The sequence below is a fragment of the Aethalodelphis obliquidens genome, unplaced genomic scaffold (genome assembly GCF_003676395.1).
Source record: "Aethalodelphis obliquidens isolate GAN/ISIS:26980383/991018 unplaced genomic scaffold, ASM367639v1 scaffold11, whole genome shotgun sequence".
Taxonomy (NCBI): domain Eukaryota; kingdom Metazoa; phylum Chordata; class Mammalia; order Artiodactyla; family Delphinidae; genus Aethalodelphis; species Aethalodelphis obliquidens.
Genome location: NW_020837955.1, coordinates 147,312 through 175,186, shown reverse-complemented (window position 1 = coordinate 175,186; position 27,875 = coordinate 147,312). Strand labels below are relative to the sequence as shown.

Sequence of the window (27,875 nt, the reverse complement as noted above, 5' to 3'; positions counted from 1 at the left end):
TTAACTTCATTTCAAAGATGAGAAGACTAACTCAGAAATTAAATAACTTGTCCTTATTTTCTTTAGCTTGCTTTCCCAAGGCTTCCTAAAAACTTACAGCTTGTGTCTATATCATCTCTTTTTCGAATTATCCCCAGTAAGATGAGTTAACGCGTACAGAATCACGACTGTTGCACAGATTGTTCTAGCACAGTACACTAATGGTATAATGGTTAATCTGAAATATCTTGAGGTTGGGTAGTGTCAACTCTATTGGAGAAAAATTTTAACCTAGTTGCTAATGCTGCCAGTAGCCCTTCATTTCAACACAAACATGAAAACATGTTTTAGCCTAGTGGGGCATAAACAAATGCCAAGAGTAACTTCGGAGACACCCACTATGTTTTATGTTGGAGTTATGACTTTGGTTCTGTTTTTACCCTTTATTGGGAATACAGGGCAGTATTACAGTCTTGGATTATTAAATGAATAAATGTGGTGATACAGCATTGACAAGCATGACCTGAATTCTGGGAGTAAGTGGTTTTCCAGTTCAGGGGGTAGGAGAAAAAACAGGTGCAAGATCTTCTTTAAAGGAGAAGAGAGCCACATTACTCAGCCACCAAAGGGTTTTGGCTTCAACTCATTAATGGCTGGAAGGAGTGCCAGTCCTGGTCAACCATCCATGATCTTCATCACAGCAAACTGGAAATCTCCTTTTTCAAACTAGTTGCAGGTAAAAGAGTAAATGACTCCAGACTGACATAAATTGATCTGGATGACTACTAAAGTGTCCTCCATTCACCAGCTAGTAATCTTCAGAGAGACTGTTGGAGCAAGGAGCCTCTCATGTGCTCCCAGTTGTTATATAGCGCGTAGAGGCCCGTAAGGGTTAGTCCTGCCAGGCCGCCTCGTGCCACCCCTCGAAGACCACCTGCAGAGGAAAAACAAGAAAGTAACAGCCTTGTATTGCATACTGTCCTAGCATCACAGGGTTAACTAAGAGTTTCCTAAAGCTGAGACACACTGTTCATGTATATGCAGATTCCATCCCAAACAGAATAAGCTGTAAAAGTAATAAAAGAAACCAAGACTGAAGTTCAGGAGAGAGAGATTCCCTACATCAGTTGTTTAATACATAAGCTATACCTTCATATTCACAACGTTTTTTTCCACTTTTAATTTCACAATTTGTATCTAAGATCATCAGCATAACTTCTTGACTTTTCTCAATCTGACTTGATCCTAGAACACTTCTGGACAAGATCTTATGCTTATCATTGAAGTCACAGCCAGATCAGTAATTAATTCCCTGCTAGTCATATAATTTAGAACTTGGGACTTCCCTGGTAGCACAGTGGTTAAGACTCCAAGCTCCCAATACAGGGGGCCCGGGTTCGATCCCTGGTCAAGGTACTAGATCCCACATGCATACTGCAACTAAGAAGCCGGTAAGCCATAAATAAGGAGCAGCCCGCTGGCCGTAACTAAGGAGCCTGCCTGCTGCAATGAAGACCTGGTGCAACCAAATTAATAATAAGAACTTAACTGACACTGTCAACTGATTTAAGGCTGTATGTAAACAGTGACACCCTCTTTGAAAAAGTATTAACAGCCTTTGGACTCTGCACAGGTCCTCTAAATATTAACTTTGAAGACTCAAGACAGAATGGTGGGTGATGGCTATAATCAAGCTTTGAGTTAGATGCTGATGAAGCACCAACTCCCCTGTTGCTTATTCCTACCCTGATGTGTCAGAAAATCTCAACTAAGGAGCAATGAGGCACTTAACATCATCATACTAGTTGAAAAACATTCAAGGATTAGACTTTGAACTGTTTCTGCTTAACAACAAAAGAATTTTTCATGTGGAAAAAGATTAGGAATAGATATTTCATTTGAAATGCAGAAACAAAAATGTTTCAGTCAGTTATCTGAAAATAGTCCCCAAGTCTAATAAGAGGAATGGGGGTACCCAAAGAAGCTTTTAAGAAATATTTGATGTTCTCTTACAGTTTCACAAATAAGTAGGAATCACAGACTTCAGGTGTAGCCTATATTGTATCTATGGAGTATTTGTTCCAAGTCACATGTTAGGAAGGCAAAGGTCCAGTGGTTATACCTTATTATAGGCCCTTTAGCTACAAGCCAGTAAATTCCGTGCAATTCATGACACTGCTGAGTTAGAATGCTTCAGACCAACCCTTTCTGCAATGAAAGTCTTGCCAGATGGCTTCAGATGATAAAGGGCCACTCCCTCTAGGAGGCTCTCTAGCCTGAAGACTTAAGATAGCTGACCTGTTTAAGCTTCAACTATGAAGTGCCCTAATTATCTCTCTTAAACAGACCCAAATAGAAACTGCAGGCATCATCTGTAAACAGCTGTCAAATATGTGGGAAGGAGGATCAGAAACATAAAAAAATTAAAGTAAATGGGAGATATCTCCTAGAAGTCTACATCATCTCTTTGTATCTTGCCACACAGACTACACATGACAGTTGAATTTGCAACTGTATTCAGTGTGGTTGAAAAATTAGAAAAATGATATAGGGGAGGTAATTGAAAGCACAATAATTTCGCAGACACCATTTCCTGGGACCATACATTCAACTTCAGACTAACTCCCCTGGACCTTTGGCCGATTACAAGTCCACAGGACTCTGAAGTCTGCCCACTGGTTTGGAATTGGCTGCAAGCTCTTACTTTCAGTTGGCCTTTTGCTTTGAGTGTCCTAGGAACATGGTTTCTACTTGGCCATTTTAGAAGGATCTTCACACTACTCATCTATCAGATAGCAAGCCTCCCTGGATATAGGTACTAGGGGTAATAATGAAATTGGGAACTATAAGGATTTAAGATTTTGGAGACATAAGTGGCACACTGTATCCTTTAAGAAAAACTTATCCCCTAGAAAGCCTTCTAATTTCTGACCAAAATAAAACAAACTTAGTTCAAATCAATTATGTTACTTCTCTGAAGACTAGAAAAAAGTTGTTTCTAGTAAGAAGACACCAAACATACGGAAGTGCTTGATTTACTAATAATCACAGTAACCCTGACTCAAGGGTAGCCTTTTATTACATGTTTTAGTTTTAATTCTTTGCATTAATTTCAGGGTTTTCCAGCTGGTTGATCTGTTAAAAGTTTGACAGCCTTGGCTTTAGGCTTTCTGTAATAAAACAACTTTTGCCCAATAAACACAGGAAGTCGATTAGCAAATAAACTTGCTTTGAACACAGAGTAACCAAATGAGGCCAATGGTTAATCTCTATAAAGCAGAACAAACATGAGACTTGTGTGTCACAGTTTTATCTTCTGTCTTTTGGATACTTATACAACTCTTCCAGAAAGGGCAAATATCACCTCTTCTAAACCTGGGAAAATGAGGCCCAGAATATTTAAACGCCTGGTTTATGGGGTATAGCGCTGATCACTGGCAGAGCTGACACACTGAACTGAAAATTATTTTAGCACAAGGGTCAGCACATTTATCTTGAAACGACCAGAAAGTAAATATTTTAGGCTTTGAGAGTGCAAAGGCTACGTAGGTACTTATATAACCATTAAAAATGTTTACTGTTTAAAAATGTAAAATACATTCAGTGAAGAGACAGGTGTCTGGCCAGCAGGAGTCTGTGGCCCTTGCTTTAGACAAACAGCCTTACATACACAGAGATGGCTACAAACTCCATTCAACAAATGTTTGTACTACTTAAATTTTTTTGTTAAAACTATTCTTTAAAACTGTGATAAAATACACATAAAATTTACCATTATTAAGTGTACAGCTCAGTAGCATTAAGTACATTGGCGTTGGGCTACCATCATCCATCTCCAGAGAACTTTTTTCATCTTACAAAACAAAAACTCTGTGCCCATTAAACAACAATTCCCTCCTCCCCTTCCCAATCTAATGCCTAATTTAATTTTTATTATGTTGATATATCTTTGCTCACTTTAATTTTTATTTTTATCAAAGTAGTCCATATAGATAATTTTAGAAGTCAAGATAGTACCAAAAGATTTTAGTGATGCACAACAGTCTGGGGTCCTCATCGTTCTTACCCTAATTCCCAGTTCCCAAAAGCAACTACTTTAATTCTTCACTTTTTACCTGCATATTTCTAAAGAACATCTTTATCTTGCTATTTCTTGATATTTCAATCCTAGATATTGTCTATTGACTTCCTACTAGGAAAACTGTGTCAAGTCTCGTAAGAATTGTACAAAATATGCTTATGGCAGAAAGGTTTATTGTTATCTCATTTACAACTCTCTGAAGGCAACAGTCACCCTTGTTTTATAGACAAACTCAAATTCAGACAAGTTACTCTCCTATTTACACATTTATTTAGGGATCCAGTGCTAGTCAAACTCAGTCTGACTCCAAAGCCCAGTTTTCTTCAGCATACCAAATTGCCTCCAGCATAGAGAAAGGAGATTATCAGGGAAATTTCTTGAAAGGGGTACTAACAATTGAGCTGGGCCTTAAGGATGGACTGGATTTCAAATTTATCTGTTTGATCATACGACATGCATGAGAAAGCTGTGGGGGAAAAGGCTGGGAAGATAGGTTAAGAATAGAACATGGAAGGCTAGGGTGAGAAGTTTGAATTAAGATAGGAAGTGTGTCATCATCACAGGCTCCTGGGTAGGGAGTATTAGAATTAGAACCTTCCTTGAGGAAGATTAAGCTAGAAATAGTAAGTAGGTAAGAGACTGGAGGTAGAAGTCTAATGTCAAAATGGTCAACGGAAAATACTGTTAGAGAAGTTCAGGGCTTGTGATAAGGGCCTCAACTCAGGTGATGGGTGTGGTAAACTTCGTAACTGATGGAATGAGGGGACAGAGTAAGAAAGGCAGAAATCAAAGGTGATTAGGCCTCCTTCCTGCTTCTTGTTTTTTCTTTCTTGGTTTTGTAACAGAGTGGAAGCAATAGGTGGGACTTTGAACTGCACTTCTGGGCTTTCCTGGGCTCCCGTACCACTGCCCCATCCAGTCCTTCCTTGCAATGCCAGCGCTTCCATGCAGGACAAAACTCACTAGAATATCCCAGCTGTTTTTGAGCCCCCACGTTACAGTGTCCTTTTAGGACTAGTCTTTCGGTGGCTGTTTTTCTGCAGGTGGTAGGGAGTGTCCCAGACCCCTTTGAGAACCTTGTGGAAATTTTAGAGGATTTAGAAACCCTGACTTAACATCTCCTGGTGTAAACTCTGTACTCAGGAGAAGGGTGAAAGTTTAACTCTCTGGAAGTTACAATAAACAATTTAAGGCTTGTAAGTAAATGGAAATGCTCTAGTACTTAGATGGTAAGAATTAAAGTCCAGGTAAGCCAAGTCTTTACACTGGCCTATGAAGTTCTATCATCTATATGATTTGGTCCCTTCCCACTTTTATCACTCCAGATTCTACTACTCTCCCATTGCCTTTTTTTTTTTGCTGTAAGTGGGCCTCTTACTGTTGTGGCCTCTGCCGTCGCGGAGCACAGGCTCCGGACGCGTAGGCTCAGCGGCCATGGCTCACGGGCCCAGCCGCTCCGCGGCATGTGGGATTTTCCCAGACCGGGACACGAACCCGTGTCCCCTGCATCGGCAGACGGACTTTCAACCACTGCACCACCAGGGAAGCCCTCCCATTGCCTTTTAACTCCCACTTCAGGGCTTTTGTTCTTGCTGTTACCTAAACTGCTCCCTCCAGACATCCACCTCACGCTCCCTCATCTATCCATCTTTGGTCAGATATCACCTTTTCCTTGAAGGGTGTCTTAAAACACCTTGGTACATACAGTTTTCCATGTATGCCTTTGTGTGCTGTGGGATAAATTGCTGAAAATTAGATGACTTAAGCAAAGGATCTACATATTTAAAATAGTAATAACTAACGCCAAATTGCTCTTCAAAGTACTTGCTTACCTTTGCCAATAAGCATCGTCTACCATCACTTTTTAAAAGCCAGGTTGTGAAAAATATTACCTTAATGTTTTATTTTGCTTTTCCCTGGTTGCTTGTGAGCAAACTTCAATTGTTCATTGGTCATTTGCCTTTCCTCCTGAAGGGCTTTGTCATATCCTTACTCCACTTTTTACTGGGTTGTTGGTTTAAGTGATTTGTTGACATGTTTTATACATTATGGCAGTTAGCTCTTTGGAAGAATGTTGATGCCAGTAATAGAAACAAAGAAGTCATCAAGAGGCTGTTTGTGGCATATGAAGTTTAATTTTGAAGGCCTGGCATTCATTGAGAAGTAGTACATTTTAACAATAACCCTGATAATTGCTTAATTTGAAGAACTGTATTTGTTTATCTTCTTACTTTTACTTAGCTTGCTTTTATAAGGTGACTTTCTCATGGAAGGCACAGGATTAACAGGTAAGGAATTTTCTGCGAGGGGGAAAGGGGCACCCATATTTTTTGGTTTCTGAGGTCTTGTTTCCTGAAGATAAGTGATCAGGTCTCTTCAACATTCCTAAACTTACACATAATAGCAAAACTACAGCTGTTCTCATTCCGGTAAAATACTGGTCGTTAGATTTTCACATGGCATAGGAAACTAATAATGACATTTCACATCCTCTGAAAAATATTTACAGAGTTCATTAAATAAAGCATTAGATCTGAAGTAAAACCACACCATCAGAATTATTCCTTTAGCCTCTTTTTGGTGTGACAACTACCCACCTTCTCATGTATTTTCCCTCATGGTTTTTCTTTCTACAAAAGTAGCTTCCATACCTAAATTGAATCATATTGCTTTCATTCTAAACCCCTTCCTTTAAAAAAAAAAGAAAAAAATTCCTATTCTAGAAGAGTAAACTGGGGATTGGAAAGATTTTAGGTCAACAGGAATTAACCATTCTCTAAATGTAAACTTCTTTCCTCAATGGTTTATGCTGATTCTACACTAAAGAGTGCCTAAACTCTTTTCCAAATCCTTGAATCTAGAAGTTTTACAAATATTCCTGCCACACAAAACTCATAATTCTGTGCTCTGTCTTAAGTAGAGTGTAAACCAGAAATCAATAAGACACTGATTTGCCTCTTTTAGAGCAATTTTGACGCGCTGAGTTAAATTGTTCAGCCAGGAACTACAAACCAATGTTGGAATTCTGGGTCAGCAGACTATTTACCTCTTCTACGTTCCCCAATTGCGGTGGAAACTGAAATGTACTTGTCACCTGACATAGAATTAATGAATATTCCTTTTTGCCCTTTTTCTTCTGAGCCAAGAGCCTACTCTTCCATATTTGATGTTGGAGGTGTCCCAGGTGGTGTTATAAATGCTACTCCCGCAAGGAAGTTCTGGACACAGAAAGCTAGGCTCTCCTTTTCTGGATAACACCAAGTATTCAGCCTTTCCCTTTTTATCTTTAAAATACATGTAATATGTCTTAAATGAGATAGTAATTCAGTACATTTTTATCCTCAGGACTGCCCTCAACACAAGAAATGCCGTAATGGCTTACCTTGAGCAAGAAAACGCGGATTGGTGGGAACTGAGCTGGAGCTTCAGTGCCATCCACTGGGGTAGCTGCTCCCCAACCTCAGCTCCAGCCATCTGCCACCACACATAACGTGAGCTTAGTGTCTTCCATTTGTTCAAAAGAAGCTAAAATTTCCAGACTTTTGTGTGAAATCTCCTGTGTTTTAAATTTTAATTTGATTTTTAATAAACATAGTTTGGGCCAACTAAACTCTTGATGGCTGAGTGCCACCCTTGTGGTGCCAATTAGGGTTTTCAATTCCTTTGTCTGATCCCAAAGATTTTCAATGTGGAAGTATTTTTAGGTTTTTAACAAGGTTCTTCTATGCCAAGGTAACACTTCCATGGACATAAAAGGTATTTACTGTCTTACTCTACCTGGGAGCTCTGTTGATGTGCGTAAGCACATGCAGAAAAGTATTGCGAGCTCTTAAGAAGAAAATTCCCAATGTGATCCATTTTCAAAATTAAAAAAGCCTCTTACTCTCAGTTATATCAGGAAATTTTGGATTTTACAATTCTGTTGAGACTTCTCTCATTTCTTTCCAGTAAAAATGAGGCCAAAATGCTACTTGATATTTGTGATAGAGGAATTACATAAAAACGAAATTACTCAGTTAATCAAGTGTCTAAAAGCAGAATAAAGCAATCAAACAAATAAAAGTAGTTTTCAGAGGCTTGAGTATAGAACATATGTAGTTTAGGCAATTTAAAACAGAAATGTGAGAAAAATCTGGGGCTGTCGCTAGTTATATGATCTTTTAAGAAAGATCATCTTAATACCGTCCGTGCTCATCTATAAAATTGGGGTGTGATGATTATCACTTCACAAAGTTTTAAATGAAACAAGTTATATTAACTGATTATTGCTGAGAGTGTAATCATAACTCAGTGAATGTTAATTTCTTTTCCATCTTAGAGGAGAATTTGATATTTGATCTTCATCCAGTTAATTTTGACTCAACTCTCAGGGTTTTGATTTTTTTTTTTTTCCCAAAACTGAATGGTATTTTGTCCACCCATGTTCATAACAGCATTATGCACAGTAGCCAAAGTGGAAGAAACACAAGTATCCATTGACAGATGAATGAATAAACAAAACGTGGGACATACGTACAATGGGGTATTATTCAGCCTTAAAAAGGAAGGAAATTCTAACATATGCTACAACATGGATAAACCTTGAGGACATTATGCTAAATGAAATAAGCCAGTCACAAAAAGAAAAATACTACATGATTCCACTTACGTGAGGTACCTAAAGTAGTCAAATTCAGAGAGATAGAAAGTAGAATGGTGGTTGCCAGGGGCTGTAGAAGGGGGAAATGCAGAGTTGTTGTTTAACGGGTACAGGGTCTCAGTTTTGCAAGATCAAGAAAAGTTCTGGAGATTAGCTGCACAACAATGTAAACATACTTAACATTACTGAACTGTACACTTAAATGGTTGGGATGGTCAATTTTATGTTATGTGTATTTTACAAAAAAAAAAAACCAAAATCCCAAACCACAAGATGGCAGAGAACATTATACTACAAAAAAAAAAAGTATAACGTTTCCTTTGAAACTACAGTATGGATAAAAAGCATACTTCAACTGTATTAAGAGACAGCTTCACGATTTAATAGTGCCTACCTGTACATTTATACAACATGCCTGTCATGGTTCCAGCTGCTACTGTGTTGAGGTCATCTTCTGCACCTCGTGTTTTTTCAATGATGACACCAAATGCACTATAGAGCAAAGCTATAGGGGAAATGGAACTGATCAGTAATAAAAAAGTAAACTGAAAGTCAGTGTGACAATTATATTTAGATAAATGTATTCTACAGACATATTATAAGTATTCACAGACATATAAACAATGATCACTGGAACACTATTTGTAATAAAAAAGGCCTAGCAACAAATAAAATGACCTTCAAGAGGGGACTGATCCAGGAAGACACTTTCTACATAATGGAATACTATGTACTCACTTAAAACGCAGGAAGAGCTCTATTCACTAATATGTAAAGCAGGCACATGTGTGTATGACTCTGGATATGCAAAGAAAATGTTTGGAGAGATTCAGAAGAAATTTATTAGCTATTTATGGAAAGTACTACTGGGGAGTCCCAGGAAGAATATCTTTAATTTTCACTTCCATTTTATTCATAACAGCTGTACTTTGGGTTTAGAAACAAAAACAAAACACATGCATTTCTATTCTAAGAAAAATATAACTTCCAGAAACATGAGATCTGGTTCCTGCACATGTAAAAACCCTAACACTAGCACTATTTAGTTTTAACAAGATCTTCCCCCAAACTACCATTCTCTTATGCCTATAAAGACTGATTAGCCATGAATGCATTAACCCTTCTCCTTACCCTTTCTCAAAATTATAGCCACATTTGACCCCTCAAAATTATACCAAACTCAGCCTTACAACTCCTCTGCTGTGATATTTTTATACTTCTATAAGGGCTCTTCTTCCCGTTTCAATTTATTTAACTGAAACTAAACTTGAGCAGAACATTGTGACCGGTCACATTACAAGGGAAACATACAGGGTGACTGGCCACCCCAGTCTGCCCAGAATTGAGGGTTTCCTGGAACAGTAAGTGCTACAACTGAGAAAGTCCTAGGGAGACCAGCACGACTGATTACTCTGGGCACACAGGTACAAAGGAGGGTGACTGTGCTTGGTGGAAGGGCACTGGGGTCATGGGCAGCATATGGAAGCAGACATTTACTATTACAGTGAGAAAATGTACTGCTTCCAAAGCCTATGACAAGGCTAGGATCTCACTCTGTTACACAGAGGCTTTTCCTATTTTTTTAACAAGATGCCTACATTTTCTCTTACTTAATCTGCCACAAGTAAAAGATTTTCAGACTTTCAAATAAAGTAAACTTTGGATTAGGGCATAAGTGCCATAAGTAGGCTTATTATAAGTCATGAGTAATCAAAAGAGTCAATCATTCATAAACATTACAGTATGAAAGCATTTGGTCCTAAGTACTACTAAATTATCCCTTCCTTAGAACTGCAAATGTTTTCAATGTCTACAAAGGCCCTATTACAATTCTGGCAATTAAGTCTGGGAAATCTAATTAGGTAAAGAGAATGATGAATGCTCTATTAGGAAAACTTATCAGGACAGCTGGATTAATCTACCATATCTTACTACAGGAACTTGAACCTCTCCTAACAAACAAAACCATTTGCCTTGAACCTAAATTATTTTAATTTCATTTAGTTAAAACATGATTTTATTTGGTGTCTTGCTGAGACAGGAGAGTATGCAATGCTTAAAGCATTTAGAAATGAATGTATTTCACAATGGTATTCGCAGCTGGGATTCTTTTGTTATACAGTTTATGGTCTTCTCCTAAGTAGTATCTATACTACTCACCAGAGTGGATTTAAACATAATTTTTAACATCCCAGGACCAGGATTTTAGTTGATCAAATTGTTCATAATACATGTACATTCTTTCTTTGCAGTAATAATAATTTATTAAAAAGTGAGATATCTACTTACCCAGAGAACCTAGAGTATTAGCCCAAAGTGCCCCTTGCCTGGTCACCATATTCAAGATCCTACCAGGGCAGAAAGAGAAAGAATCTGTATTTAGAACCAGTATTCCTTTAGTATTTAGAAAAACCATAATAATAGCAATTTTAAATGTATAAACGCAATATACAAAGTTTTCTTAATTTTAAAACTTAACACCTCCTCAGAATTCAATTAGGATAGCTTTTACTTTATATAAATATTTATATTTATATATAAATATAAATGAAGATTAGATTAAAAACTCCAACATTTCTGGGCAACAAGTAAATTCTGATTATTAAATGTGTAAAACTATTAAATATATAAAAGGTTTGAATGATATCCGGGAATGTATTTTATAAAGTTTACAGAAACTGATCTATGTTAAAAAAAAAATGACATAACAGACAAACTAGCTTATAATTAAGTTTCTTATGTGTGTGGGGTAGTATGTATACTCAGAATGTTAAGTAGAATCAAAGTGTGGAATATCATGGAATATAAAGCAAACTTAAAGACAAATACTAAAAGGAAAAAGTCATCTAACTAGAATACATGAAGAAAGTGCACTCTGTGTCTGCTCCCAGACTAGAACTAAGCAGCCAAAGTGAATGCTTAGCACACTCTCAAGGAAGCACAGCACTGCCCTCATCCAGTGCCAGACGTCACCAGAACAGTGACGGAGGCAACTGGAGGAAGAAGACAGAACACTGCTCTCCCAGCAGTGTAACACTGTCACAGGAATGGTTCTGTCCTGACAGCTGACTACTGCTGGAGATTATAGAATTACAACAACAAACAGTAAAAGAACTCATTTAATTAAAGCACTCATTTAAATTAATGCTCAGTAATAACAAAAATCTGTATTACTTTTAAAGGATTATTTAAAAAATTAGTAATGATTACAGATATTATGTTACACATTTAATTAATCTAATTATGGTATATATTTACTAATATATTAAGTTTAGCACTTAATTGTTTTTCATTTATAACAAGCATCTAAAACTATTAATTTTCATTACTGTATTGCTGGTGGCACTGCAAATTGCCAAAGTCCTTTGGAATGTGATCGGGCAACACCACTTAACTGGGCCCTTACCTACTTCCCACTTTAACCATCTCTCAATAGATTAAAGGCAGAAAGTAAGGAAACTTACCCAAGATTCCAAAACAGTAAGCAATGAAACTGGGCTTTGAAACTACATAGATTTGTCTGGCCTGAAACCCAATTACCTTTCCATTTTTAAAATGTTGTCTCTCTATTTGAAAGATCAGAATGATTATACTAAAAAATGGTATGTAAGATTTTAAAAATCTGACTTCAGAAATGCAAACCAATTTGACTCTCCCCCAAAATTAGTAACTATGATGGTTTTAAGAAACAAAGGTTATCTTTTCTAAGAGACCTTCCACTTTCAAATTGGTGTTCAGTAATATGATGCTGGGGATTTGTTTCAAAATAATATGGAAGGGAAGAAGGAGGTGGGACATAACTGGTCCTGGTGCTGGTTGATGGTTGTTGAGCTTGGGTTATAGTTCATAGATGTTCACTGTACTACTTTGTCTACTTTTGTATAGATTCAAAATTATCCATAATACAAAAAGTAAAAAAAAATTGGAGTAAAGAACGAATATTAAGAATATAAATACAAAAATATTCAAGGATCTGAGCTTGTAAAGCAAGGGCAGTGATCCATACAGTAGTAGGAATATGAAAAACTTGACAGGCCTTCAGGTTTCCCAAGGTCCAATTCTAACACACTGCTGCCATCTGCTGGCTAAGAAACATATAAGGAAAATGGAGCTTAAAGGGTCCTAAAATAAAAACCACAAGCCACTGAAGAACACATACTGTGTGATTCCACTCATATGAAGCATAAAAACATGCAAAACGAAACAATATATTATTTAGGGAACAGTAACAGGAACTTCTCATGTTTATTCCTTAATCAGGGTGAAGATACATGTTATATACACTTTCTGACCTTAATTGCACTTTCCCTTCTTTGCAAACTTCAGTTTCCTAAGAGAACACTGTCTTACTCCTTTTGGAACCACCTCTAAGTTCTAGGGATTTCATTTAAATTTTCTGCACCTTTGCACTTAAGAAAAGGAGAGTGAAGTCAATGAGAAGCTCAAGTCAAATGTCGGCAGAGTTAGCAATTACTCTTATGTGCTTATTTCTTCACTTATCATGTCCTACGCTTATGCACATCCCTGAACTATCCAAATAATGTACTAGTAATTCAACAATTTGAAAAGCATGTTATATAGGCCTGCAAAATGGAACAGGTGTAGCTGAGAAGTTAGGTTAGGATAGCACCAGCTGACGGAGGGACACTGACTCAAAAATCACTCCTTCTAAAAGCTTAGACCCAGGACTTAATTCCTAAATTCCTTTTATTTTGAATAAGGGAAAAACAAAACAAAACAAAACACCGGAAAAAAAAAAAAAAAAACTGACCAAAAAGTATACCAATACTCTAAACAACCGTAATCTCAAGGTTGTGCTCATCAAGCCAACAAAGTAGAGATTAATATTCAAACATCACCACGTCATTACATGAGACTTACTGTACATTTCTTGGTTTGGACCAGGCCATGTTCTGGGTTTCCTTCAGTCCTAGCCGTAGACCATTCATTGCCCCAAACGCAGCCCCTGGCAAATCATAGTAACAATTCATTCAAATAATCAGCTATATATTAAAGAACAACTATATTTCTCATTCTTTTTCATTTTTATTTAACAATAAGAAAACTGTAAATAATGATTTTCAAAAAAACAACCCTGAAGGTGATATTTTAATTGCCTTTGCTTTTAAGCACCTCTGACTACTTGGATTGAGGATACTTAAAAAAACATATATAAATACCAACCTGTCATACAACATCCTCCAATGGTAAAGAAGGCCAGTTCAAATCTGCCCCGGGTTTTATTAGCTCCAGTTGGTAAAATAAACTCATCTGTATCCTACAAGGATAACAATGAAAACCAAGTTGAGCTCCCCTTAAGACACAGTACTTGGCAAAGTGTTTAATTTTTCAAAGGAGTTTTTCACATAATGTAAATCCGTATATTAACTAAAACTCAACTAAGTCAAACAAAAGTAAAACTTTCTGCAACAAAAGGAACATGTAAATCAAAATTAAATGAAATATACAACATATATAGTTATACTCATTAGTTCTTAGGAGAGATTCTTGCCCAGAACTTTACATCTTAATGTAAGTTTGATAGATTATAGGAAATTTGCCTTCATGATAAATTTGAAAGTTTAGGAAGGCCATCTCTAGAGAAAGGTAAACTGAATGCTATGAGAGATAACAGAATACCAGTCTGGAAGGAGAAAATAACTTTCACTCTGTAGCTACTATTTATCCAGAACCATTTTACTATATGTAAGACCAATGATCATAAAAAATGAGCAGAAACTATAAAAGTACAACAGTTTGGATCACTTACGCAAGGGCAAAAATCACCTCCTTAACTAGTTGTTTAAAGGGGATATATTCCTTTGATAATCTTAGAAAGCTTACTAGATCCACCTTCTAGTAAATGCATACACAAAATTTGGTATGAACCCCCTGAAGGTCAGCCAAGAATCCTAGGTTGAGAAGTGCTGCTGTAAGAGCACAATAGGATTGATTTCGCAGTACAATCCACTTTTTTATGATGAACAAATACATTTTTGCCAAGCTTTCCATACAAAAATGGTTAAAATGAGCCCCTGAAGGATAGCACACACCCTGAGCAAAAAACACTAACCAAAAAAAAAAAAAAAAAAAAACACTAACAAGTAAACATCCCTTTGGCAAATACTGACCTTTGGTAAATGCATTCCTGATTAGGAAAACTGTACCTCTGTACTGATTTTTGACTTCTGGCTTGTGCACACGTTCTTACCAAAAACTGTACAATAAACAAGCCCACGTGCTCTCATCACACAGAAATGGTCTGTTGGGCAATGAGAAGCAAACTCTAAAAACTTCAGTGTCTAACTATATTTATTATACATAGATCTGTAAATTCTGGGTGTTTCCTGACTTTTCAATTAATGACTTAGTTTTAAATTGTGCTTCCTGTTTGAGGTTTTTAGGAATGGTATATTTAATATGATGAGGTAAATAATTATCCTTCAATCCAGAAATGGATCACTAACTACACATAGAAAATATAAAAAAAGATGGTCATGATTAACATTAGTAAGTATTGATACAAGTGCATGTCATCACCGACTCATTCTTCAGCTAGTGAGTCAACCTTGCATTCCTGAGATATCCAACCACTACTCTTTGAAGCCTGATGTTGTAAACTGAGCTTTAAAAAAAACCTACTATTTGCAACTTTATCTGTGTTGAATCAGCAACTTCTCCAAACTGAAAAAACAAAACCCACAAAAACAACCAACCAAAACCCGAGGCTAATATAAACCTTAAAATGTATAAACCCCTAATTTCAAATGTTTGTATTCATGAGACCACTCTTATTTTCATAGACTTTTGAATAATAATAATCTGATCTAATTAAATAAACTCAGGTGGTACTTTTTTCCCCAAATGTAGATTTGGTTCAAGATTTCAGTAAAAAGATTCCCACTTTACACTTTCATTTACACTTAACTTAGTACTAATGACCTCTTATAACTTTGTAACTACTCACTCCAATATTTTTTATTGGGGTGCTTTTAAAGTTAATTACTTGTTGCTTTTATTTATGTATTTTTTAAAAATTTTATTTATTTATTGGCTGCATTGGGTCTTCGTTGCTGCGTTGCTGCGCGCAGGCTTTCTCTAGTTGTTGTGAGTGGGGTCTACTCTTCACTGCAGTGCGTGGGCTTCTCACTACGGTGGCTTCTCTTGTTGCGGAGCACAGGCTCTAGGTGCATGGGCTTCAGAGTTGTGGCTCGCAGGCACTGGAGTGCAAGCTCAGCAGCAGTGGCGCACGGGCTTGGTTGCACTGCGGCAGGTAGGATCTTCCTGGACCAGGGCTTGAACCCATACCCCCTGCATTGGCAGGCGGATTCTCAACCACTGCACCACCAGGGAAGCCCTACTTGTTGCTTTTAGATATAAATCTTTAATTTGTGCTCTGATCACTGCTCCTTCTGATCACAGAAGTGTGTACAAAGAAGCAGGCAGCCATTGTTGTTGTACCCTCACCACCCCCACTTATTCCAGGGGCTTTAAAGAAGAGCTGGGAGCTGGTCTCCTTGCTGCTTCCCCGTTCGTGAACTAGACATTAAAGACTAGAACATTCAAAAGCAATTGCATAAAAAGGAAAAATTAGAAAGTGACAACACACACCCAGGAAAAAGTTTACGCTCAGAAAAGAACTGAGAAGAGCTTAAGTTTACATTTCAGGCTGGTCCTTGGCACATAGGGAGACTGTAATAATAGTAATAATAATAAAAACCAATAACCAAATAAAAGCAAACCTTGGGGAAGGGGGGAGAATCTGATTTCCAGAGTTAACCACATTATTAGAGTCAAACGTCCAGTTTTCAATAACAAAAAATCACAAGGCATACAAAGAAATAGGAAAGCATGGTCCATTCAAAGGAAAAAAAATAAATCAACAGAAATGTCCCTAAAAAACACCTGATAATAGGTCTACTAGGCAAAGACTTTAAAGTGTCATAAAGATGCTCAAAGAACTAAAGGAAATGTGGAGAAAGTCAAAACAATGTATGAACAAAATGGAAACAAAGAAATAGAAAACGTAGAAAGAAACCAAAAAGAAATTCTGAAGCTGAAAGAACAATAGCTGGAAAATTCACTAAAGGGATTCAAAGGCAGATTCGAACGGGCAGAAGAAAGAATCACTGAACTTGAATACAGAATAGAAATTATTCAGTCTTAGGAAATGGAGAAAAAATGATTGAACAGAAGTGAACAGAGCCTGAGGGATCTGTGGGATACCACAAAGCAGACTAACATACAGACCATGAGTTACAGAAGGAGAGAAAGAGAATGTTTGAAGAAACAATGGCTGAAAACTTCCCAAATTTGATAAAAGAGATGCATATGAACATTCAAGAAGCTCAATAAACACCAAGTAAGATACATTCAAAGACACCCATACTGAAACATGTTAAAATCAAACTTTCGAAAGCTAAAGACAAAGAGAGAATCTTGAAAGCAGCAAGAGAAGCAACTTATCACATACAAGGATCCTCAATAAGATTAACAGCCGATTTCTCAAGAGAAACTTTGGAGGCCACTAGACAGTGCGCTGATATATTTAAAGTGCTAGAAGAAAAAACTGTCCACCAAGAACCCCATATTCAGCAAAACTGTTCTTCAAAGTGAAGGAGGTATTAAGAAATTCCCAGATAAATAAAAGCTGAGAGAGTTCATGACCACTAGACCTGCCATGCAAGATATGATCAAGGGACTCCTAGAAAGTAAAATGAAAGGACAATAGACAGTAACTCAAAGTCTTATAAAGGGATAAAGATATCAATAAAGGCAAATACATGGACAATTATAAAAGTATTACTGTAACTTACGCTTTTGACTCCACGTTTGTTTTCTACATAAAGTTTAAAGCATTTAGAAGAATTATTAGATTATGTTTTTGACCACATGATGTATAAAGATATAATTTTGTGACATCAACAATTGAGAGGGGCAGGGACAGCTGGTAAAGGAGCAGCATTTTTGTATGTTACTGAAGTTAAACTGGTATAAATTCAAATTAGTGTTATAACTTTAGAATACATTTTAAAAAAAGGTTATAAGAAAGGAATTTAAACAATTTCCTACAAAAAAATCAAATAAACACAAAAGAAGATATTAATGCAGGAAGGGAGGGACAAAAAAGCTAAAAGCTTATAGAAAATGAATAGCAAAATGCCAGAAATCTCTCCTTATCAGTAAACACTTTAAATATAAATGGATTCAACTCTCTAGGCCAAAAGACAGATATTAGCACAATGGACTAAAAAACATGATCCATTTATATGCTGTCTACAACAGATTCACTTTACAGCCAAAGACACAAAAAGACTGAAAGTGAAAGTATGGAAAAAGATATTCCACACAAATAATAACCAAAAAAGAGCAGGGTGGCTATACTAACATCAGAAAATATAGACTTTACAGCAAAAAAGGTTACAAGAGACAATGAAGGACATTATATCAATAAAAGTATCAACATAGCAAGAAAATATAACAATTATAAACATTTACTTAACTAATAACAGACCATCAAAATATATTAGGCAAAAGTGATGGAATTAAAGGGAAGAATAGAAAGTTCTACAGTAACAGTTGGTGATTTCAAAATTCCACTCTCAATAATGAATAGTAACTGTTATAACCAGACAGAAAATAAGGAAATAGAGGAGTTAACACATTAAGTCAACTAGATCTAACAGACAAATGCAAAACACTGTACCCAACAATGTACACATTTTTCTCAAGTGCACATAAGTCATTTTTTAGGATAGACCATATGTTAACCACAAGTTAAGTCTCAATAGATTTTAAAAGACACCATACGAAGCACCTTTTCCAGCCACAATGGGATGAGTTAGAAATCAATAACAGAAGTAAAACTGGAAAATTCACAAATTCGTGGAAATTAAAAAAAACACCTCCTTAAACAATCCATGGATCAAGGAAGTAATCACAAGGGAAATTAGAAAATACTTAAGAGATGAGCAAAAAAGAAACACAACATACCAAAACTTGTGAAACTCAGTGAAAGTGGTGCTAAGGGGGACATTTATAGCTATAAATGCCCACATTAAAAAATAAGAAAGATCTCAAATCAAAAATCTAACTTTACAACTTAAGGAACTAGAAAAAGAAGAAACTAAACCCAAAGCTAGCAGAAGAAAGGACATATTAAAGATTCGATCAGGGATAAATGAAATAAATTACTAGAATCATAAATGAAAGTGAGGACATCACTACTGATTCTACAGAATTAAAAAGGATTATAAGAAAATGTTATTAACAACTGTATGCCAACAAACTGGATGCCCTTGATGAAATGTACAAATTCCTAGAAACACAAAACTCACCAAGAAACAGAAAATCAGAAGAGACCCATACAGTAAGGAGACGGAATCACTTATAAAAAAACTCACAACAAAGAAAAAGCCCAAAAGACCAAAAGCCCTGGATCTGATGGCTTCACTGGTAAATTTTACCAAACATTTAAAGAACTAACACTGGGCTTCCCTGGTGGCGCAGTGGTTGAGAGTCTGCCTGCTGATGCAGGGGTCACGGGTTCGTGCCCCGGTCCGGGAAGATCCCACATGCCGCGGAGTGGCTGGGCCCATGAGCCATGGCCACTGAGCCTGAAAGAACTAACACCAATCTGGGGGTTCCCTGGTGGCCCAGTGCTTAGGATTCTGGGCATTCACTGCCATGGCCCGGTTCAATCCCTAGTCAGGGAACTGAGATCCCAAAAGCTGTGTAGCAGCGCAGCCAAAAAAAAAAAAAAAAGGACTAACACCAATTCTTCTCAAACTTTTCCAAAAAACTGAAGTGCAGGGAATACTTGGAACACTCCATAACTCTTTGTATGAGGCCAGCATTATCATACTGAAGCCAGGCAAAGACACTACAAGAAAAGAAAACTACAGACCAATACCCCTTATGATCACTGATGCAAAATCTTCAACAAAATTCTAGGAAACCAAATCCCACAGCATATTAAAAGGGTCATACATCATGACCAAGTGGGATTTATTCCTGGGATGCAGGATGTTCCAACAAATGAAAACTGATCAATGTAACAGATCATATTAACAGAATGAAAGGAAAAAACCCCACATGATCACCTCAATTGATGCAGAAATAGTATGACAAAATCCAACATACTTTCACTGATAAAAAACACTCAACAAACTAGGAACAGAAGGAAACTACCTCAACATAATAAAAGCCATATATGAAAAATCCAAAGCAATTACCATACCCAAAGATGAAAGACTGAAAGCTTTTCCTCTAAGATCAGGAACAAGGCAAAGGATGCCCGTTTTTTTTTGCCACTTCTATTCAACACAGTATTAGACGTTCTAGTTGGAGCAATTAGGCAAGAAATAAAAGGCATCCAAACTAGAAAGAAGTAAAATTTTCTTTTTTCACAGATAATCTTATATGTAGAAAATCCTAAAGACTGCACCAAAAAAACCCTGTTACAACTAATAAGTGAATTCAGCAGAGTAGCAGGATACAAAGTCAATGCAAAAAATCAGATGCACGTCTACAAACTAACAACGAACAATCTGAAAAGGAAATGATGAAAACAATTCCACTTACAATAGAATCAAAAAGAATAAAATACTTAGGAATTAATTTAACCAGGGAGGTAAAAGTCTTTTACAAGAAAACTACAAAACTTGCTGGAAGTAACTTAAAAAGACATAAAGAAATGAAAACATTTCCCATATTCATGGATCAGAGACTTAATACTGTTATGATGTCAGTATTACCCAAAACAATCTACAGATTCAATACAATTCCTATCAAAATAGGAATTGACATTTTTGCAGAAATAGAAGAACCCATCTCAAAATTCATATGGAATTTCAACAAACCCCAAATAGCCAAAACAATCTTGAAAAAGAACAATTCTGGAGGACTCACACTTGCAAATTTCAAAACTTACCAAAGCTACAATAATCAAAACAGTGTGGTACTGGCATGTAGACCAATGAAATGGAAGAGAGAGCCCAGAAATAAACCCTTGTACATATGGTCAAACGATTTCTGGCAAGAATGCCAAGACCATTCCAAGGGGAAAAGACAGTCTTTTCAGCAAACAGTACTGTGAAAACTGGATATACACATGAAAAAGAGTGAAGCTGGACCTTTACCTAACACCATATACAAAAATTAACTCAAAATGGATCAAAGACGTAAACGTAAGACGTAGAACTATAAAACTCTTAGAAGAAAACACAGGGGAAAAGCTTTGCGACAATGGATTTGGCAATGATTTCTTGGATATGACACCAAAGGCAAAGGCAACAAAAGAAAAAATACAAATACTGGCCTTCATGAAAACTTAAAACTTTTGTGCACCAAAAGACAACATCAACAGAGTAAAAAGGCAACCCACAGAATGGGAGAAAATAACTGCAAATCATGTATCTGATAAGGGGTTAATAATTAGAATCTATAGAGAACTCCTAAAATTCAACAACAAAAAACCAAATGAACGGATTCAAAACTGGACAAAGGACTTGAATAGACATTTTTCCAAAGAAAATACACAAATGGCCAAGAAGCACATGAAAAGTTGCTCAACATGGCTAATCATTAGGGAAATGCGAATCAAAACTATAATGAGTTGCCACTTCACACTCATTAGAATAGCTATTACCAAAAAACCCCAGATAATAACAAGTGTTGGCGAGAACGTGAAGAAACTGGAACCCTTGTGCACTGTTGGTGGGAATGTAAAATAGTACAGCTGCCATGGAAAACAGTATGGCAGTTCCTCAAAAAATTAAAAATACAATTACCATATGATCCAGCAATTCTACTTTTGGATATATAATCAAAAGAATTGAAATGAGAGTCTAGAAGAGATATTTATACACCAAAGTTCATAGCAGCACTATTCACGATAGCTAAAACATGGAAGCAATCCAAGTGTCCACTGGACAGATGAATGGATAAGCAAAATGGAATATTATTCAATGGAATATTATCCAGCTTTAAAAACGACATTCTGACACACACTACAATACAGATGAGCCTTGATGACATTATGCTAAATGAACTAAACCAGTCACAGAAAAATAAATACTGTATGACTCCAGTTATTTGAGGTACTTAAGAGTATTCAAAAATCAGACAGAAAGCAGAAGGGTTGCCAGGAGCTGGGGGGAGGGTGGAGAAAGGAGTTATTGCTTAATGGGTGTAGAGTTTCAGTTTTACAAGATGAAAAGCATGGAGCTGGTAGGTGGTGATGCTACAATATTAGGAATGCATTAAATACCACTGAACTGTGCAGTTAAAGATAGTATATTTTGTTAGTGTATTTTATCACAACTTTAAAAAATGGAAAAAACCCACCAAACCCCAAAATCCTTTAATCAACTAGTATCAGGGGGCTTCCCTGGTGGCGCAGTGGTTGAGAATCTGCCTGCCAATGCAGGGGACACAGGTTCGAGCCCTGGTCTGGAAATATCCCACGTGCCGCGGAGCAACTGGGCCCGTGAGCCACAATTACTGAGCCTGCGCGTCTAGAGCCTGTGCTCCGCAACAAGAAGAGGCCACGATAGTGAGAGGCCCGCGCACCGCGATGAAGAGTGGCCCCCACTTGCCACAACTAGAGAAAGCCCTCGCACAAAAACGAAGACCCAACACAGCCATAAATAAATAATAAATAAATAAAAATTAAAAATTGCAAAAAAAAAAAAAAAAGAAAACTAGTATCAGGAAGAGATGCAAGCTAAATCCCCAGAGTCTGTGAGGGAAAAAAGGGTGAATGAAGACCAGAGACTTGGTGCCTCCAGATGCACATATCACAGATCAAGTCAACAGAGGTACTTGGGGTTATTTTTTTAAATGGTAAGATAAAGGACCAAATTAGTAAAATCATAAAAGGACTAGTCTTAATCTTACCTGCACGAGATACCGTGGATCCACATTTAAATAAGGAGACAGAGGGTTCATACCAGTTACTAGAGAGAAAACAAAGCATTATATTGCAATAAAATTTTAAAAAGTTATTTCATTTAGCATTAATTTTGCTCTTGTTTTGTGTGTTTTGCAATTTTGATGCACAGGCTCAATGAATGTGTATTTCTCTACCACTTTCTTGGTCTTATCCTTCCTGTCTGGCAGTTTAGGGGTTGCCTCTTCCTGGGGCCCTCAATCTTGCACTGGTGTCTCAGGATCGCATATCAACAAGATATTGGCAGTGACGTGGATCAAATAATCAAAGTAGCAGGAAGCATAGCCCAGATCAATAAAAAGCTAATTTCTTTCTACTTTACTACAAAAATGCTTGACAACTATACAGAATGCAAAATAAAACTGACCAGAGACCAATCAATTTTATGAGAAAAACATCGTTTGGGTTATGTGTTGTGTATAAATATTCTAAGGCAATTCCTTCAGATCTTAGTGTTGACAGTTGTTGACAGATTTGACTTACAGGGTAGAGAATTCTTAGGTCATCACCAGAAGGAAGGGGTCAGGGCAAAAGAAATGGGCACTCTCATAGGGCCAGACTTGAATTCTACTACCTTTGAAGATAGAAAAATCTATCAAGGAAAATCAACTTTCTCACATTTTAAATTTAATCTTTGGATCCTTTTGTATCTCAGCTGATTGTTCACAAACCTATCCACTACCCAGGACTCTGGTCTTCATCAATTCAAAGTCCTATTAATTCTATATCCAGTATCTATCCTGAATTGTGTTACTTACCATCTTTATTGCTACCACCCTAGGCCAACCACTAAATCTCACGTAGACTGTAGTAACTATCTCCTACCTAACCGGACTCCTTACTTGCTCTAGTCCTTCCAGTTCACTTTCTAAATGGCAATTAAAGTGATTTTCTTTTAAGAAAGGGAAATCAGCCTTAACGGCTTCCATTTACACCTGTAACCAAATCCAAACTCCTTACAAAAGGCTTACACAACACTACCTTAGCTGCCATTCCTTGCCCCTCTAATCTCATTATCTTCCACCAAACCAACTCCAAACCAATAGCTCTGTAGATACAATGACCTAACAGCTGATCCTCAAACACCTGCCTCCCCCCAGGCATTTGTACTGTCTTCGGGTCACAGCTCAAAGGGCAACACCCCTGAGTTGCTTCCCCTGGACCATTCTAAAATGGCTTCGGCTCGCATCACCATCTCAGGATCCTTTTATTGCCTTTACACACTTATCACTAACTGAAATATTTTTTACTCATGTTACTTGGCTCACTTCAACAGGATGTAAGCTCCATGAAAACAGCACTCATCTTTTAAAATTTAAATACTGTAGTCCTGCACCCAGAAAAGTCCACCTCAAGTACTCAGTGAATGGTGTTCACCCCTTGATTTCTTAATTTACCTTCAAATCTTAATTAACGTAACAATGCTTCTTCACATTAAGGCAGTGCCCTTTGTGCTCCAAAACTCAAAAGTCCTGAGACTAATATACAAACTACATACAATTATATCCTATAACTTATTACATACAAACTATGTTCTAGATTCAGTTTTTTTTAAACTAAATTTATCTATTATTTATTTTTGGACGCTCTTCGTTGGGTCTTCGTTGCTGCGCGCAAGCTTTCTCTAGTTGTGAAAAGGGGGGCTACTCTTTGCTGCGGTGTGCTGGCTTCTCATCGCGGTGGCTTCTCTTGTTGCGGAGCACGGGCTCGCAGGCTTCAGTAGTTGTGGCAGACGGATTCTCAACCACTGCCGACCAGGGAAGTCCTAGATGCAGTTCTGACACAGGTGACACTAGGAACTTTAAAGGGCGTTTTTGTTTTTGAGCATAAGAGACCTAAAGAAATAGTACAATGATTCTCAAATCAGTTTTATGAAGCGCTTATCCTTCACCAACTTCCCACTATCTTTAACTCCAAGTTCTGTTCATCCAGTTGAATACCACAGTCAGAAAGTTCCAAAGATCTGGAATACATATTCACACTACTTAGGAGAGGGCACAGGCAGGGTATTCGTGCTTCGGCACCCTAGATCTTGAATAATTTCCTTTCCTAAAATTCTTACCGGCTTCTTTCTTCATGCCTATAAAAGTTCTCTTCCAAGTTCCTCCAGTTGTCTCGAGACGTTATTTCTTTCTCTCCTGTATGCATTAGTATTGAGTGTCTTACCTTGACGGCTACTTCGTGGTTTAGAATGTGACTTTGTGCTAAAAAGTTATGTATGGGCTCGATACGTGGAATGCATTTACTTGCAAAACTGGGCGCTCTTCTGCACTTAGGGCCAAGCACACAGCCCAACAAACAAGGAATTTGTGGGAGGAACGCTAAGACACGAAGCTTGAATATAAAAGAAAACATGCAACATCTCCTGGGTCCAGGTCAAACACAGAGAGCTTCTCGGAATCCATGGTTCCAAACACTCGTTCAGTGCTAAAAGAGCGGCCGCGCAGACACACGAACCCCACCACTGCTACTGAAGCTTGTGACCGCCAGCAAAAAAAAAGGGAACAGGGCACATCGCATGTGTAGCGTGGCCGCAAGAACCAGTCAGAAATGTTCGCAAGCTAGGCCCGATACTTACGCGGGACTCCGGCCAAATCCGCGTGCGAGTAGCCTGCTCCACCGGCTCCGAAAAAGCCGGCCAACCCCCCTGTGGTTTTGTTGCCGCTTCCGCCGCCGCCCTCCATGGTGTCGCAGCAAACTGCCCGTCTACTTCTCCCCGCCGTCTCAGGCCGAGATCGCGTGCTCGGCCGTTTTTCCTCTGTAATAGTGGGGAGACCCGCGTTACCACCACCTCCTTCACAAGTTGACCTTCCGGGCGCCGGCGCCCGCTGACCCTCGCACTTCCGCTTTGCGACAGCGTACGTCCCGGAAGCCGGAAGTGCCTGACGGCAGCTTTCCGGTGGTGGGAAAGTGAACGAAGCTAGAATCAAAGCGGCGCATCTTGAGGAAGGTGGGGTGCCTGTGGAAGAGGGAAGGCAGGCGACTGGATAGGGTCTGGCTCGGGAGGCCGGCAGAGCAGCAGCTGCAGAAGCAGGCAGAGGCAGAGAGGGCATGGTGTCGGGAGGCGCCGAGAAGGAGGCGCAGTCCGTCCCTCCCAGGGTTAGTGAATGAGGCTCTCCGCCCGGGCTAGCCCGGGGACTGTGTGCTGCGGGTCCCAGCATGAGTGCGGGCCCCGGCTGTGAGCCCTGCACCAAGCGACCCCGCTGGGGCGCCGCTGCAACTTCTCCGCCGGCCGCCTCGGACGCCCGGAGCTTCCCCGGCAGGCAGAGGCGCGTCCTCGATCCCAAGGACGCTCCGGTGCAGTTCAGGGTCCCGCCGTCCTCGTCAGGCTGCGTCCCGGGGCGGGCGGGATCGCACAGAGGCAGCGCCACCTCGCTTGGTACGTGGGGAAATAAAGCTCTTTGTCCTTCGCCTCGGCCCAAACCTCTTCTTGGTTTCTGAGGAGCCAGGGACTCCAGCCCCCCCCCCCCCCGCCCCTTTTCTGGTCTTGTGTGCACCGCTCTGAACTCTGAGGTCCCCTTGCTGAGCCACCAAGGCTACTAGTTGGAGAATGGGGCAGGATTTTTCCCGTGGCGATTGGTGGTGTGAGAAACCCTGATGAGTAGTCACTCACAGGGAGGGAAGCGGTAGGATACTCCACTTGTTTGCTTTCTTCGGATTTGACTGAGAAATTGCCTTAGTCGTTAAGGAGGTTTAATTGTGTATGTGACGCTTCAGCCTCTAGATGGAAAGAAAGCTGCAAAGAAAATCACAGCTTATCTCAATTTACATTCTAAGTCCCTGGGTGCAGAGCTATTATTCTTAGCTTGCATTATGCTTGTTTCTGGTGTACAGTGTTGAACAAAAGTAACTTGGTCTCTGTCTTCAGACCCTAAAATCTGTCAGGAGAGATAGACAATTAGGGAAGTTAACATAATAAAGGGTAATGGGTGTTCCAAATCTTGAAGGAACAGAGCATTATGGTAGAAGTCAGGTGTACCTAATCCAGTTTGTGGGCTCAAAGATAATCTTCCAGCCAGAAGATAAGAACCTTATTCCGAGGACTGAAGAGTGATGAGTTAGCTAGATGAAGTTAATGAAGTGATCTCAAAGTGCAGCTGATTCATATTGTCAGCAGGGGAGCGTAGTGAGAGATGAGGTTGCAGAGAGGTAGGCAAAGATCAGATCATACTGGGGAATGCTAAGGGTTTTGAACTTTATTTCTAAGGGCGATGTGAAACTATTAAAGGGTTTCAGTAGGGGAGTGACTTGATTGGATATATATTTTTAAATATATGTATATTTATTTAAAAATATATATTTTAAAGGTCCTTGTGCCTGGTGTGTGGAAAATGAAGAATAGATTGAAAGGGAGCAGAAGTGCAGGCCCAAGATAGTTAAGGAGTTGGTCTAGATGGGAGATAATGATGGTTAATAGTTGGTTGCAGGCAGTAGGTAGGAGAGGGGAAAAGTGGATGGATTTAGGAGGGAATGGGTTATGTGGGTTTGTACCTCATAAGAAATATATCTGTGCTGGAAATACAGGTTTGGGAGTTATTGTCACATACACCATAATTGATATGATGGTAGTAGATTAGATAGTATAAAGCATGTAGTGAAAATAAAGGCGACCTAGGACAGACACCACCGTGTAAGAGTAGACTGAAGAGAAGCAGCCAGAGAAGTAGGAGGAAAGCCTGCTTTTGTTGTGTCATGCAAGGACGGGAGCATTTCAAAAAGGATGTGTTGGTCAGCAGTATAAGAGAACGGGCACAGGTTAAGAAGTCCTCTGATGAATGGTGTACACTTAAGTTCTCTCAGGACTTGGAGGCAATGAGGAGCAGACCTTGAACTTAGTATTGAAGGATGAGCAGGATTTGCTGTATAAACCAAGGAAAGAAAAAATTACATAGGCAGAGGGAGCAGCATGTACAAAAGGTGGCTTGACCAGGAGACCAGAATGACAAGACTCAGCTGAGGCTGGGTCTTATTTATGGACAAACTCAAGTGCCATTTCAAGGAGTTTGGACTTGATCTGTGGTTAACAGGGAGCCACTAAAAAGCTTGTAAGAAAAGGGATATCATTTGGTTAATATTTTAGAAAAGATGGCGTAGGCAGTGATCTTTGGACCTTTCTGACTGCAACCCACAGTATAAATTTCACCTGGTACACAGAGTAAGCAGTCTCTCTCTCTCCCCCTCTCTCTCTCTCTCTCTCTCTCTCTCTCTCTCTCTCTCTCTCTCTC

General features: G+C 38.6%; 2 protein-coding genes and 1 non-coding gene across 7 annotated transcripts in view; 1 reads left to right on the top strand and 2 right to left on the bottom strand.

Annotated features, from left to right (window-relative positions):
• Positions 1-389: 389 nt before the first annotated feature.
• TIMM23 (translocase of inner mitochondrial membrane 23) lies at positions 390-25,571 on the bottom strand. Its single transcript, XM_027111819.1, has 7 exons — positions 25,229-25,571; positions 22,599-22,657; positions 13,884-13,977; positions 13,581-13,665; positions 10,989-11,047; positions 9,094-9,204; positions 390-913 (listed from the first exon to the last, which is right to left on the bottom strand). Exons 1-7 carry the CDS (start codon positions 25,332-25,334, stop codon positions 798-800), a joined length of 630 nt encoding a protein of 209 aa, XP_026967620.1. The 5' UTR covers positions 25,335-25,571; the 3' UTR covers positions 390-797.
• Positions 11,576-11,779, bottom strand: LOC113623699 (small nucleolar RNA SNORA74). The gene has a single exon (XR_003434016.1). It is a non-coding gene; the product is annotated as a small nucleolar RNA SNORA74 (small nucleolar RNA).
• Positions 25,506-27,875, top strand: part of PARG (poly(ADP-ribose) glycohydrolase) — a 113,568-nt gene continuing 111,198 nt past the window's right edge. For 2 of the 5 annotated variants that reach the window (XM_027111806.1, XM_027111807.1), the window contains exon 1: positions 25,560-26,029. In XM_027111806.1, coding sequence (XP_026967607.1) covers positions 25,810-26,029 — 220 coding nt within the window. In that variant the 5' untranslated portion in view covers positions 25,560-25,809. Of the gene's footprint in view, positions 26,030-27,875 lie in introns of all 5 variants that reach the window. The other 3 variants (XM_027111809.1, XM_027111811.1, XM_027111810.1) reach the window with 3 other exon arrangements.